Source organism: Seriola dumerili, unplaced genomic scaffold (assembly GCF_002260705.1).
Source record: "Seriola dumerili isolate Sdu_G_001 unplaced genomic scaffold, Sdu_1.0 BDQW01000149.1, whole genome shotgun sequence".
NCBI classification, from domain to species: Eukaryota; Metazoa; Chordata; class Actinopteri; order Carangiformes; family Carangidae; genus Seriola; species Seriola dumerili.
The window spans coordinates 11,776,964-11,792,577 of record NW_019174404.1 but is presented as its reverse complement, the minus strand read 5'-3'; the positions used below and the strand labels follow the sequence as shown (position 1 = coordinate 11,792,577).

At 40.1% G+C, this 15,614-nt stretch overlaps 1 protein-coding gene across 1 annotated transcript; it reads left to right on the top strand.

Annotated features, from left to right (window-relative positions):
- The first annotated feature begins 2,204 nt into the window (after positions 1-2,204).
- Positions 2,205-4,231, top strand: six6 (SIX homeobox 6). Its single transcript, XM_022750856.1, has 2 exons — positions 2,205-2,776; positions 3,995-4,231. The coding sequence occupies exons 1-2, from the start codon at positions 2,205-2,207 to the stop codon at positions 4,158-4,160; spliced, it is 738 nt and encodes a 245-aa protein (XP_022606577.1). The 3' UTR covers positions 4,161-4,231.
- Positions 4,232-15,614: the final 11,383 nt, after the last annotated feature.

Here is a 15,614-nt window from a genome sequence, read left to right as displayed (position 1 = left end):
CATTTTACTTCCGCGGCAGCTTCAGAAGGAAGTCTTATTCTTTATTTACCAATATTTACCGGTTGCTGTAATAACATGGGTGAATGAACTGCGACCTCGATAGACAGAATAGTCTGTTCATCGCTTCTCCTCCATAGTGGCCACTCTATCTGCTATAAATGGGCACTTTGATAAAGATGATGCGACCTATTTCTTTGTCAAAGCAGGCCAATCTATTACAAACACATAGGCACCATCATCATCCTTTATTATTAAGATTTTTTTTAAATCTGTAATGATGATGCAGTCTCCAGAAAACCAGCAAGAGAATGAGCAGCTTCCTGCGCAGAAGGCATTTCATAACCCCGCATCAAGAGTCTATAATTCATGCAAAAAGAGCCCGAAGGGGATTTAGCTCCAGTGTGTGGGGCGTGCGTGCATGCGCATGCACGATAGACAGAGAGAGAGAGGGAGAGAGAGAGAGAGAGAGAGTGTGTGTGTGAGGGGGGTGTATCTGTGAAAATAATATCAGGCTTTTCCGTCAGAATGAACTTTACTACTGTATCCAGCCATGAAATAATCTGACCCGACACTTCAAACCATCTGCGCTATCTATCCGCCCTCTTATTTACTAAATCAGCCTGTGCACAAAACGGAGTGTGCCTGATACTAAAGCCGAGTAGCCTGGCAGGACCATGATAATCCTATATACACACAAATACAACGTTTCTCCCCTGCTACGTTTTACAGCTATCACAGCTTGGAAGCAGCCTCCCTGCGCTGATGCTGTCGGTACTGATACAACCATATTGTAAATATAAGCTACTGTAAGTCTGCAGGGCACACCATCACACACACACACACACACACACACACACACACACACACACACACACACACACACACACACACACACTATAACAGCAGTCAATTAGCCTGTGTTTTCAAAAAGAGCATTTATTCCTGTCCCACATAAAAGAGCATGCATCATGATAACTTAGGCTCTAATGTAATTTATTATGATTAATAAATGAAGATTTTGTGAGCTTTAAAACAACGTGGGGACTAACTCTCTTGAAGGTTGTGAAACTGTGTATGAAATAAAAGCCACATCGACCATTAAAAGAAAAAACAAAAAAAACCAACAATTTATCATTGATGACTTAGTCTATAAAAGGATATTGAACATATCTGGATATAAAAATGAACTATAATCTTATTTTAAAAAAGGAGGCATACATTCAGATTGTAGGTTATAAAACCCCCTCACAATGTGGGCTTTAGTAGGCCTATTAACCTATAGGCCTAATGAGACTGTGGATTAAAAAATATAGCGCATCACAAGTGAGGTCAATATAAATGTTACAACTGAGTGGAGCAAGCTAAACACAGTATAAATATCTACAGTGTAAATATTGTCTAAAATGTACACAACACTGCCTAATGTTATCTAGTGAACTCATGGCAGGACGGGGGCAGCCGATAGTCAGCGGGGATGTGTCATTTTGCCTGTTTCAAGAGCTGTAAAGGGAGACTGAGCTGAGCGTGTTTGCCTGCTTTGGCACTTCACTATATAGACTGAAGAGTCTTTCTTTAACACCGCCCGCCGCACAAAGGCAGCGGTTGTTTGGAAAGCACGGTGGGGCAGCTAAACGTTTGAAGACTGCGAAGCAAAAAGGTCAAAATGTTTATATTATTTTTAAAAAGGGAGGTGCTGAGATCTCCTTTCCGCCTGATTGGCCGAACTTGACAGTGATTGACGTGCATCCATGGCAACCGGGCAGCCAATCTGCCAAGTCCAATAGGAAATCATCGGAGGGGGCTTGACTGTCTTTTTCTCCCCCCTTGAAAAATACATCTCGGCTCCGGCTTTAATTCTTTCGTAGGCTACTTTCAATCCCAGCCTACCTTGAAAAATACATCGCTGCTCCGGTTTTAATTTTCTTGCACCTTCAGCCCTTTGCCTGCCAAGTTTGCCAAGCGCGAGGATGCGGTAGCCGGCCCCCACGCAGCATCGTTCCTTCCTCCGCGGCGCTTGGTGTTTGCGTTTTTCACGGCTGGTCAGACGACTGGTTCGGTAACTTTGGGATTGCCTTGTTTTTTTTGGGGTGTCTTGGATTGCCTTGGCTCACGGAAAGAAGACGCGGAGGACTCGACGCGGAGGAGAGAGAGAGAGAGAGAGAGAGGAGAAAGGAGGGGGAGAGGGAAACACAGGAGAAGCCTCCATGTTTCAGCTGCCCATCTTGAATTTCAGCCCCCAGCAGGTCGCCGGGGTCTGCGAGACTCTGGAGGAGAGCGGGGACGTCGAGCGCCTCGGCCGCTTCCTCTGGTCGCTTCCCGTAGCGCCAGCGGCCTGCGAGGTCCTCAACAAGAACGAGTCGGTGTTGAGGGCCCGGGCCGTCGTCGCCTTCCACACCGGCAATTTCCGTGAACTTTACCATATCCTGGAGAACCACAAGTTCACCAAAGAGTCGCACACGAAGCTGCAGGCGCTCTGGCTCGAAGCGCACTACCAGGAGGCTGAGAAGCTGCGGGGACGCCCGCTGGGGCCGGTGGACAAATACAGGGTGCGGAAGAAGTTCCCCTTACCCAGAACCATCTGGGATGGAGAGCAGAAAACCCACTGCTTCAAGGAGAGAACCCGGCACTTGTTAAGAGAATGGTATTTGCAGGATCCCTACCCGAACCCCAGTAAAAAGAGGGAGCTTGCACAGGCTACTGGACTTACACCCACACAAGTAGGAAACTGGTTCAAAAATCGCAGACAAAGAGACAGAGCGGCGGCTGCGAAGAACAGGTGAGCTGCATGCATCTCGTGGATGGTTTCTGATCATGATACCTGCAGCAGTAAGCAAACAATTTGGTCACAGTAGAGATGAAAAACACCCTGCATCCGGACTCGATCTATGCACCATGTGTTTTAATATATACATTCATTTTAATATAAAAAAAACAGGCCGTAACCCACGCTGCTTGGAGCCATTCGATTCTGTCATTTCTCCGAATACACAATCATCCTGTAATCCCCAAATCAGAGGGCTTTATCTTTTGTAATAAATGCTGCTCACAGTGTCTATAATGAAATTATATTTTAAGGAGATTGAAATGCAGAAAATGTGCAGCCAGTAAGAGTGACATTAAAAAAAATATTGGGAGAGCAAATAGATTATTGGGAGAACAAAGCTCTGGATAAATGGTTTCACTCGTAATTGTTGTGAATAGGATTAAAACCAATACTGGAGGCAACATTCAGGCTAACGCGGGCATTTGAGCTACATTAATTTGCTACTTTATGCTTATTTGATTGTTATTACACACTGGTAGGCAAGTGGCTCTGTCACATTATTTTATTTTAAACGCTAATGCGATAATTGCCAAGTCCAATTGTCGTCACTCTGTTGAAAGGCCTGTTTGCAGCGTGGGTCGAGGTCACACTTCTGTAGTGGTCATTATTAATGTAGTTAAAATAGCCTATAATTTTCCAGTGGATACCGACATGAATGGTGTAAGCTATACATTCATTAGTGAGACCATTTGAAATCTACAGGTCTATCTATGGTCTTGTTGTGGAAATCTAAAATTGATAATTGATAACTGATAACATAACAGTGCTATTTGTTTTTATTAAGGATATTTTCAACAATGCACACCCCCACCAAAAATGGCACTTTTTGGTAATTTGATTTTATAATGTGAATGTGAAAGTGAAAATGACAAAAAAAACAATATCATGGTTTGAAACAGTCCAATTTCTTTCACTCCTTTTGTTTCAGGAAATTTTTTAGACATTCAATATTTTTTTTTTTAGAAAAACAGCAGGAAATGCATCTACAAAATAAAATGACCATCAGTTCAAGAACCTCATAGGAAGAAACTGTTGTGCAACTAGATTATTTTCTCATCCTTTTTTTCAAACATTTGTCAGGGGGGGAAACACTCATTTTGGCAACACTGAAAAGACTAAACGCCCTGCACTGTAGCCGTTTTCACGCCATGTTGTCCCTCTGTCTGTCAGGCTCCAGCAGCAGGTCCTGTCCGGCGGCTCGGTTCGATCCCTGGCGGACGAGGACGGCACCGTGGACCGCTTGGGGAACTCGTCCAGTCCGGAGGCCAGTCTCTCCAGCAAAGCAGCCGCCTCGGCCATCTCCATCACCTCCAGCGACAGTGAATGTGACATCTGACGGGCAGATCGAGGGTGTTGATGAATTAAAGAGGGATACGAGTGAAAGACAATCTAATAAAACAAGTCATAGTGCCTGCGTTGAGTTAAAAAAAAAAAAACACATACACACATACACACACACATACAAACTGATATTGACTGATATTTGACGGCTGCCAAAACATGAGGGGATGTGATCTGACTGCCCGTCCTTATCCTTTTAGACCTACTATACTTTTGTTTGCGTTTTACCCACGTGTGGATAACTGAACTTAATACGGACGAATCATATTTCACGGACTAATAAACCAACGCCCCGAGATGAAACGTAAAAAAGAAGAAAGATTTAAAAAAAAAAAAAAAAAAAAAAAAAAAAAGGAAAAGGGATGAATGCATCCGAGCGCCTATAACCTGCTGTTCTCTGTGGGTATTTCATGTTGAAAAAGAACTGTGATATTTTTACTTTACTTTCAAAGTTTTATAAATAATGTTTATTTGCCTATTTAAAACGATCTGCTCTGTCTCTTCGAATTTCATATTCATTTGCTTGGTGTTTTTAATACTTACCTTGTACACAGGTGAACCTGTTGAGCATGCGCGCTTTAGTGAAAATGTGTTTCCGTAAAAGAAAAAAAAAGTAAAGATAACTTAATAAAATAATTGTTGATGAAGAGAGTATAAATTTTAATTTTTTTTTGCATTGTCGTGTGGAAAAAAAGACACAAAGTGATCAATAAAATTGGAAAATATTAATATTGTTATATAAAATCCTCTTGGCTGTTTTCATGAAGAGAAAACTTTTCGTGATATCACACCGCTATATTCCCTGACACGTTTTAGAGCGAGGCCTAATTGGCCAACACGCTTGGTGTCCTGTAACGCAGGGTGACAGCGAGAGGTCACGGAGAGGCCGACTCACTAACCCGGATGATCTGCGAGAGAACTCATACAGATCAAAACACAGCAGATTGTGGAAATGAGCTTTAGACGATAGAGAAACAGGCATCTTAAGTCGCGCAAGTGTCCATTTTCCCAAGACACCCAGGCTGTGGTCTAGTAATCAGCAGCACGGTGCAAATGCATCTCTGCAACGAACATAAATAAAAAGGGTTACAGCCCCCCTCATGACAGGTTTATTATGGCTAAATCAGTATCATGTTTTGTTGAATTTGTGTAGCGCTAATGCACAAATATAGCATTATCTTACAATTACAAATTATGGGCTATCTGTTTATTTGATAGACTATTTTTCATTTAAATTGAAAACAGGCTTATGTTTTATGCTCGATTTAGCAGTCTAACTCCTTCAATGTAATTTCACACTATAGAGAATTAGCCTAACACAATATTCGCACAACAGCTACTACTCTCCTCTAGTGCTATAGCCTAAAGCTATTATATTTTCTGCAACAGGCAATTTTTGACTAACATAGATATTTACTTATTTTTGCAGCATCCTTCGAAATTTAAATCTGGGATTATAAAATCCTTCTCCAGGGTGAAAACAATATCAGTAAAATATATTTATCTGCACAGAGTAGTAAACATTTCAACTGGACTAAGAGACTTAAAATCAGAACAAATTGCTCACTGCTAAGCCCATATGTAGTGACAACCGGGATAAAGCAAAGTGAGCAAAAGCAGACAAAAGCAGAAGTTAAAGTTGAGCTTTTCCGACTGATGGGACAGACACCTGGTTCCCTCCTATTTGCAATTAATGAGGCAACAGTAACTTCTTAAACAGACAAAAGTCTGTCAGCTGGAACAACACAGAGGCTAAATCTGTATGGAGAGAGAGGAAACAAGTGAAGGGAAATAAATGGGGTTGGGAGGCTTTTTTTTTTCTTTCTTTCTTTTTTTTTTTACTTTTGCTGCCTCTCTTTCAAGACACGGGGACAAAATGGCTGAATATTTCCGTTTCTATTGAAAATAAGGACGACCGGGGGACTAGATGAAAAAGTCTTTCTCGCAGTCAATAAGGTTGTCAAACTGGTCAGCGGTAATCAGTGCTAATGATGGTCCCGGTCCCTGCTCAGACAAAAGGGGCCCTGCCGCTGTTTTGTGAAGGGAAGCGACCGCGGTCCCTCTCCAAAGAAAAGACTCCTGTGAGGGTAGTCTGGGGCACGGAAATCACAACTTTAGTGTGTGTGTGGGTGTGTGCGTGCGCGCGCGCGCGCGTGTGTGTGTGTGTGTGTGTGTGAGAGAGAGAGAGAGTGTGTGTGAGAGGGAGAGAGAGTGTGTGTGTGTGAGGGAGAGAGAGTGCGTGCGCGTTTGCGCGCGGTATAGCGTGAGCTCATGGCTTGGCCTATTAAAAGGATTTAATTACCAGTTGATTGTTTTCTTACTTGTAGTAGCCTGCTCATAAGCACAGCACATTGACTGAACGTCCGTAATTTCATAAATTATTTAGCAGGCTATAGTTTGTGGGCTGCTGTAAATCAGTTAAAATGCCTCATCTTTTTTTTTTCTTTTTCTTATTACTAACCTAACCTTGGCACACATCTCATCTTATATCTCAGTATGGTGTGCAGAACTTGTGCAAGTTGTGACAAGTTAAGGTTTGTTAGATAAGTGCTGTTAACTTGTGTAAGTAGATGCTCTATCAGCTTTGGTTATGACGAGTTGAAGGGCGCGCTGCAGCCTTCACTATACGTCTTCATTGTGATTGAATCTGTCAACCTCGCCCTGTGTGCAGACACTCTGGAGCGCACTATACTTTGTTAAATGACTTCATGTATGACAACTGGCTGTCTGCAGAACTGCTGCATCTGACTGAAGTGGAGCCGTATGCGTAGCTATTTTTGATAAAGCCACAAACTGGTTTAAAACTTTATAATGTAGGCTTAAACTAAAATGCTGTAGGTGCCTTATTAGCCTATGAGTTTATTATATTATATATAATAAGACTATAGACTACAGGTCGTAAATCCTTCCACCACTAGCACTAATTAATACTTTTTATTATTAATAACAATAATGATAATAACAGTAATGATTATGTAGCCTACATTTGTTTTGCAAGATAAATTGATTAGAAATAGGTCTAAGTACAAGAAAGAGCATTAAAAACAAATAAGTGAATAAATAAATAAAAAGAAAAAAAACATAAACATTATGCATTTACTCTCTTATGTTTTAACAATCTGTAGAGGACTGAACTGCTACATCACCAGAAAGCATTGTTTCATTGCTAAGACTGTGAACTCTAACCAGAGGAAGTATAACATGGAGCTATAAGGTGATGTATGTGCATTTTTTTGAAATATACTACACGGAGGAGACAGACAGAAGGTCACGGATACTGTACAGGCGGTTAAAAAACGCTCCATCTGTCTCCCCTTTTGAGCTGCCACACCAAACAAGGTGAACACAACAGTTGTGTAAAAGTGAATAGTTGCCCCCTCTTTTTTTTTCTTTAAATAAACGGGTTCAGATTTTTCTCCAGTTTCACATTGTGATCGTGGACGGAAGAAACGTTGAAGTGTCATCTCTGCTAAAAAACCTACCATCATGTTGTTTTGTTATTCCAAACCAGCATTTACCTCGGCTCTGTGCTCTGCTCTCTGGCTCGTCAGCCTGCTGTCTCTGTCATATGAATTTAATTATTTAAAATCATGACAATCTATGACAGTGGACTATAAGAGCCGATTAAGGACCCAACCTTGATAGGAACCCGTATTAGAGGTCGTTCACCTGTAGAACCTGCTGCCTTGCACACCTGCTTTCTGTGCGTCAGGAAGTGTAAAATCAAATATGGCACTCATAGACTCACTCCCGAAGTTTGTATTTGATGATGATATGCACAGTACCGGGGGCTTCAGAACACGCAGCATCTACAAGTAGCTCGGCGTTTATCTCCCTGCGTGTGGAGGTACAGTGATATCACTTTGAACATGGAGAGAAACCAGTTAAATATACGAGTTAAACTGGGCTCAGTGTTTTAATGTGTCTGCGGACCCCTGATCTTTACCGGCTGCGTCCATGCAGTGACACGACTGCACTGTCACTGTCTCAAAAACGTTGCTTTTGAGCGTAATCTTGGGGTTTTGCAGTTCGTTCAAAGAATGTACAGTTACATTTATTTTATTCATCTTGGGGAGGTATATGCTTGTTTTTAATCTTCTGATGCTCCTCCTTTGGTGGAATGTAACAGAGGACATTTACTCAAATGCAGTTTTGAGTATAGACTAACTGCACTTTACTTGAGTATTTCCATGATACTTAGCACAACTACATTTATCTGCCGGCCATTGTAGTTACATTGCAGATTCAAATTATTAACAGCCTACAAAATACACCCAGTGTCCACTTCATTCGTGAAAAATCTTCAATCCAGTACAACTGTTCTGCCATACAGTCTTCTTTTATGATGCCAGTAATGTTCAGTTTTTGGTCACACTGTCATTGAGGTGTTAATCAAGTTACTTGATGTAGCACCGAGCTAGTAGTCAGTGGTGGTGTTGTACTGGACTGCTGTTATACTCAGAGGTGTTTCTGATTCTGCCCCCCTCATGTATGTAAATGCAGAAAACCTCTCAAGGTAGCCTAGGTAATATAATCCAGTACAACACTAACCCAACTATTACCTCAGTAAATGATTGAATTTCACATTTATCCTACACAAAAACTGGACGTTATGCGCGCTGTAAAGACCCTGTTGTATGTTTTATGGCACATCTATTGTATCGGATTGCACTACATTGTACAGGTGTACCTAATAAATTGGCCACTGAGTGCCTGTAATGAACTGTTAAATCCCCATGGAGCCTATTATTGTATTGTTATGTTTACGTCAGTAAAAGATCTGAATACCTGTTGTTGTTGATGATGATGATAATAATAATAATAATAATAATCATCATCATCATAATCATAATCATAATCATAATCATAATCGTAATCGTACTATTATAATCCATTAGTATTGGACTTAGAGTGACATGCTCATGTTGTTAGATGTCAGTCGGCCTGGTCTGCAGCAGTGGAGGGCTGATACACTGATACTGTCACTCTGTCACATTTTCCCTCTCAACACGCTTCCTGAAGTGGTCGAGGTCACTCAGCAGGGGAAACTTGTCCTTTTCAGCAGGCTTTTTGTTCTCCCCCTTTTCGTTTTTCAACCAAAGCACTATATATATAAATATATATATTTTACCCCCATTGCTTGTTGTTTACAAGGTTAAACCAGAACTCACTGGGTGATCTTTTGATAAATTCACCATCAAAATAGTTTGGTTTCGAGGGCCAAAGAAATCAACAGCAGGCGTTTTTGTGTCTGCTCATTGTGCAAAGGCCATGAATTTATATCAGAAACATTCACTTAGAGCCGCTCCTCCCCTCAGTGTTTCCCAACCTTGGAAATACAGTTATTTCAAGGTTTATGTATCTGCTTTGTCACACGTTATTGTAACCTGGCTGATGTTTTTCTCCCCATCAGAGAGGCTTTCTCTTCAAGGAACAATCTCATTTATAGTAGCTGCCTGCTGCTCTGTGGGCTTCACAGGCTGCATCGCCATCACGATGAGCTGGAGACGGAAACTGCGTGATAGTGACGCCCTCTGGTGGCGGGGATTTCTGACATGGATCCACATAAGGGATGCCACACGTTTCTGAAGCACTGGTGTATCTTTTCAACCCAGAGCGAAATAAGATGAAGTTAGATATTAGCGGGCTATTTATTATAATTTTTTTCCTACAATTTTCACCAAACATATTGAGAGGTATCAACACATAGGCACTGATGACTTAATACAATTTTAAGATCTATGTCTTTGTCTCAGGTCCTCGTGAAAAGTTCGCTGATGGAACAAATAATTATTAAAAGATTAATGAATTAGATTTTTTTCATAAAAACGACAAGGCAATGAATGCTAATTTCTCCATCCACTTAAAGAATAACTCACCAAAAACCGTGCATTTATTTTCCCCACATTATATTCATTAATTTCACTGCTTAGTTTATACTTTCTGTAAATGATATCTCTTACGTGGTGGCTTCAAGCTCAACACAGCTTTGTCAGAAAAATAATAAATCCCCTCATTTCATTTTCAACTAACTTTCATTAACTCTCAACATTTAAAGAGACAAAGAATAAGGAATAACATGGCAACCTTAAAAGGACATTATGAGTAGTTTGTGTGCAATTGTGTAATTTAGGCCCAGCTACTGCTGATCTGTTTGCATGGATCCACTCAGCCTCTGCATCAGCAGTGAGATGCTGCAGGAGATTTTTCTGCGCCGCGGACACACCCAGCTCTGCACCTGCAGCTTGGCTGCACGCTCCACCTGATTTATCAATAATCTGCTTTATAATCAGATTTATAAGATCATGTCACGGGTCACGGCTGTGCCTCCAGTTTATTCCTTGTGTTTCTAGTATTTCCCGTTTTGCCCAGTGCCTCCTGTGCCCCCCTGTTGCTGATCAGCCTGCTCACCGGCAACCCATCCACTCATCTAATCCACCTGTCATCCAGCCACGCTGCACATCCCTGCTGCAACCCTCACCTCCGTCCACCTTCACTCCCTGAGCACGGACATGAACTCTTTAACTCTGAGTCCCTGTCCTGCGTTTGGCTTCCCCCGTTGATCGTGGGCAAACCCTGATGTGATTCTCTGACTTGAAGTCAATAAACCCTGTGTATAATCCCTTCTGTTTAGGTAACCCCATTAACGAGTTTGATTCTTTTCACACTTTGGCCATATCCTCGTTCCTCTGTTCTTCGAACCATTTGTACATAAATCCCCTAAAAACATTTTGGACGTGTGGCCAAAAGTATGCGGACGCTGTAATGTAGGACAACTAAGCTCCAGCGGGGCTAGGTCTACCTCAAAGTCAATAATAAAACTGTGGGTTATCGCAAGATGTGATGTCATATAATTAAAATCACATGACTTATCAAATGTCCAATCGCAGATTAGAGAGGAGCAATCTTCAAACAGGAAGCATCCCATGAGAAGACCATGCGTCCATCTTACGACCATACATCGTGGGTGAAGGCCACCCAAAGGTCAGTGTGTTGCCTCAAGGTTTGATGTATTGTCTTCAAATCTGCGTGTTAGTGATTTAAAAACATTTTAAACATTTCAACGGTTTAACATTTTAACATTGCAATTCACAGCAGGTTGATGAATATCTGTGCTTTTAATTCTGCTTTCCCTGCATGACAGGCCACTTAATGTCTTTCTAATGAATTCTTCAAACTATTATAGCCTATTGTTTGTGTGATATGTAACATCCACACCCATAAGCCCAGGTTTTGTAACAGCAACATTGTAAGTGATAAAATTACTGAAGGTGGGATTGCACATTTGAGCTTGAGTGTAACTGCAAAGTTTTTAATTACATTAAGTAAGTACGAATTAAGATGATTTTACAGTTCTGGTCAAAATTATAGAATTTCAAGTATGGCTACAAAACTCAAAATATCTTCAGATGAAATTAACCAATTTTGTATAACCAAAATATTTTAATAAAATGTCCAAGGTTACTGAACATAAGAACAAAAAAAAACTTGCATAACTGTGAAATAATAGGATACAAACACAAGATATACTCCGTACACAATTATTGGCAACTTAAATTAGTTCCTCAGTCAAAAGAACAAATAAAAGACTGTACCATACTCAATACACCAAACCAATAGGGCTCCATGGGCAAAGGCCAAGGATGCCACTATTGAAGGAAAGGCACAAAAATGCAAGACTAATGTTTGAAAAAAAACCTTTCATAGATAAGCTACTGTCTTTTTGGGATGTTTTACGGACAGATGAAACCAAAGCAGAGCTCTTTGTGAATGCAATGCATGTTTTGTTAGTGACAACATGAACCCCATAAGGAAAAGACCACCGTACCTACAGTAAAACATGTTGGAGGTTCTATCACGCTGTGGGGCTGCTGCGCTGCCTCTGGTACTTGAGGCACTGAATGCATCAAAGGAATGATGAAATCAGAACATTAACAAGGCATTTTAGAGCGAAATGTGTTACCCAGTATCAGAGAAATTGTTTGAGGCGAAGGTCTTGGGTCTTTCAGTGGGACAGCGGTTGCACACATCCAGCAAGCACAAAAGAATGGTTGATGGAGTGTTTAAACTGGGCAGCAATGACTCCCATTGAAAACCTGAAATCAGTCATTGCAAAAAGGACCCCTGCACACTTAAAAAGAGCTTGAACACATAGCAAGTGGCAGAAACTAAAGGTCAAGAAGCTTCTAGATGGTGACAAGAAACATTTAGGTTGTGCACCATTTATTGCCAAAGGTTCTGCAACCAAGTATCAGTCAAGAGTACCAATAATTGTGTCTGGGGTACATTTTGGGTTTGTATTATTTGATTTCCATGCAAGTTTTGTTTGTTTTTTTTCTTTTGGTCAGCAACCTTGAATATTTTGTCAAAATATTCTGGTAGTACAAAAGTGGTTCATTTGCATTTATTTCTGAAGATATTCTGAATTTTGTATTTGAAATTCAGGGATGTCAGTGAGCCTTTAACAATCTTTTCAATGTCCCACATTTTGGACAGAACTTTTCAGCAAGAGCACTGATTCATGTGAAATCTGCATTTTCTCTTTTGGTTTGATTAGGACACATCCTGGGGATTTCAGTGTGCTATTGATGGATTTAATGTATCGGCTTCATATCGCAGTATAGTCCAGAAGTCCGAAATGCAAACAGTGCTCCACATTGTGTCATTTTAAAACAATGACCGTATATTAAGTCTATTTGCTGCTGTAACGTATTCACTTCTTCTCAGAAGGTTGCAGAGATGTGGTCCCATTCAGCAACAAGATCAAGTGGACATTTTCATGATAAAAAAAAATGGCCTCCCTCAGACTGTTGCCACAAAGTTGAAAGTAAAGTTGCCATCTGTGCTGCTGCATTTAAACCTAAATCTACCTCTTTCTATTCTCTACTATTTCTGAAGCTTTGACACAAGGCAGGGTCTATACAAGCAGTTAAAAAACCCCAAAATTCAATACAGCAGACTCATAGCTGCTCCATCTTCCAAATCCCTTTAGGTCCACTCATTGATCATGTTGAACCGCCACTATTTCATATACTGATTTATTTATTTATTTATTTTTTGCAGGTTAGGCCTATAACTACAAGAGAGATCTCTAATGGAGATTGATTGACCCCGTTTAGCTCTGCTGTAAATCAAGTCGCGCCTCATACGAAGTGAAGTCAGTCAATGTTCATATCACCAGGCTGCTGTTGACAAGTGGTCTTTGTTTCGGCGCTGGTAACAAATATATGATGGACATATGATCAGTCCATGTCGTGTTCGCAGAGAGAGAGAGGCGGTATGGACGGTGCTGAGGCAAAGTGAGAGACTGGTGAGTCTTAAAGAAGGAAAGTATTAATCCTTCACTGTTACAGAAGCGACAATAACCACGTTTCAGAAACACGCCTCTGGAGCAAAGAAACTGCATTCAAACTTTAATTTGAAGTTAGCAGTGAAGTGTAATTATGTCTCAGCAGTGAAATGTAAATATGTCTCAGTAAGTAATCACTGAAGATTTCTCTTGTTGATGTTAAGATTTATTTTATTGTTTTACCTCTATGTTATGTGTTATGTGGGCTTTAATAAGTCTTCTGTAATATAATCTGTTATGTCCAATATATTTAGGCCTATCATTATTTAGAATATTAATTATTGATATATGTAACTATTTTAATATTGTAGTGGATCCAGAAGCATGGGTGGATTCATCTGTTAAGGGGCCTTGGTGCAAGAATGAGCTCTGTGGGTCCCTATACTCCCCATCCCCAAGTTACGATACAATTAATTTAGGAACACGTACACATACTATCAGCTGAAATGTAAAAGGTGTAGGCCTTTACATGTCACAGTAGGAGAACAACAGGTGTGAATAAAATGAATGAATCAATGTTTCACTGTCATATTGCCTGGGACACTTAATGGCACAGCTGTCATTCATGTTATTAATAACACCTTTGCATTTCCCGCTATGACAAATCAGAATGTCATTTGTGACAAACAAGACAGGAGATCAAGATCAGGTTAGTGTAAAATGCATCTTAAAGCCCTTGCTTTAGATTATGTTTTTATTGTCCAACAAATTTGCAAATAATCAAATTAACACAAACTAATTGGCTCACTGGGAACCTGGGTTCCTTGGGGCCCCTAATGGTTTTGGGTCCCAAGCCAGTTTCCCACTTTGCCTGGTTGGTAATCAACTCTTGACCAAATGTTGCAATATAAATACAACTGGTAAGATTCAACTGATACATTATATTTTATAAGCTGATGTTTTTGTATCTACATTGCAGAGTAAAAACATATTTGAAAATGAGTAAAAATATAAGTTCTACTGCCAAAAACTCAGTACTCGGTGCTTTGTACTTCTCAGGTGTCATGGAGATAAGAGTAAATACTGAAGTGCCAGAAGTTACAACCTAAACCCCGACTGAAAATAGTAAGAGTAAGTGTTGTGATTTCTCAGTGGTCAGTGAGTGATGTTCAGCATTTGGCCACTAGATGGAGACAGTGACTGAAGAAAGACACGGCCTAAATAAGCCTGTAAATGTTTTATCCTGATATGAGTTGATATGAGTGGAAACCTGTCTTTCTCATTTATTCCATAGCTCATTCAGGAACATTTAAACATGTTCCTCCTGAACTAAAAACCTGTGGCCTCTTATGGAAGTCTTAAATTATTTATATTGCTTTACACCAACAATGGATGTGTTGAAACTTAACTAGAGAATTACTGTAAAACAGAGAGGCAGTTTTTCAAGACTGAAAATTCTTCCACTTTTTTTTTTTTTAACCTTTTGAAGGAACCTTTCTCTTTCTTAAACGTAGCTGTAAGGATTAATTATGTACATTACCTTTCTTTAAAAAACCTTAGTGAAATTCAATCATCCTCAGGGAAAATAAACCTTAAAAATTGACTAACTTTTCAAATGCTATGAAAATAAATCTTTTTGTTGTTTGTATCCCTCAGTGCCCACATCTCTCACACATATAAGCTGTGTAATTCACATTTTTAATGAATATTAAAGTGTTTTATTTGATCAAAAAATAACTGACTTTCAAGAAAAAAAAGACCATTCACTTTAAAACATCTGTATTTGTAGTACTGTCTCTTTGCCACAAGATGGTGCACATGTGTCATGATATAAAGGAAACAACTGTGGAGCTCTACAGCCTCAGGCTTTGAGACCTCAGTCCTGTTTCTGAGCATTAGTAGATAATAAACCATGTGCACTAAAAGGCCTCAGAGAGCATTACTTTTAATGGCTGTTTTTATTCAAATAAAAACAGGTTTCTCTCAGAAGACAAGTTTTTTTTTTTTTCATCCAATAGCAGCTTTTCTCAGTCCTCTGTGTAATGAGAGATTGGTTCATCCAGAGAAAGAATAATTACAACTGTAAAAAAAAGAGTTTTTGACCAAAACAAACCACAGTTACACTCCCAGCGAGTTTTGACCCAAGTGTAAATGAGGGTA

Excerpts from the sequence above, each read along its gene's own strand:
- six6 (XM_022750856.1), top strand. The coding sequence starts at position 2,205 with ATGTTTCAGCTGCCCATCTTGAATTTCAGCCCCCAGCAGGTCGCCGGG. Across the intron at positions 2,777-3,994 it reads GCGGCGGCTGCGAAGAACAG|GCTCCAGCAGCAGGTCCTGT; the intron begins GTGAGCTGCATG and ends TCTGTCTGTCAG.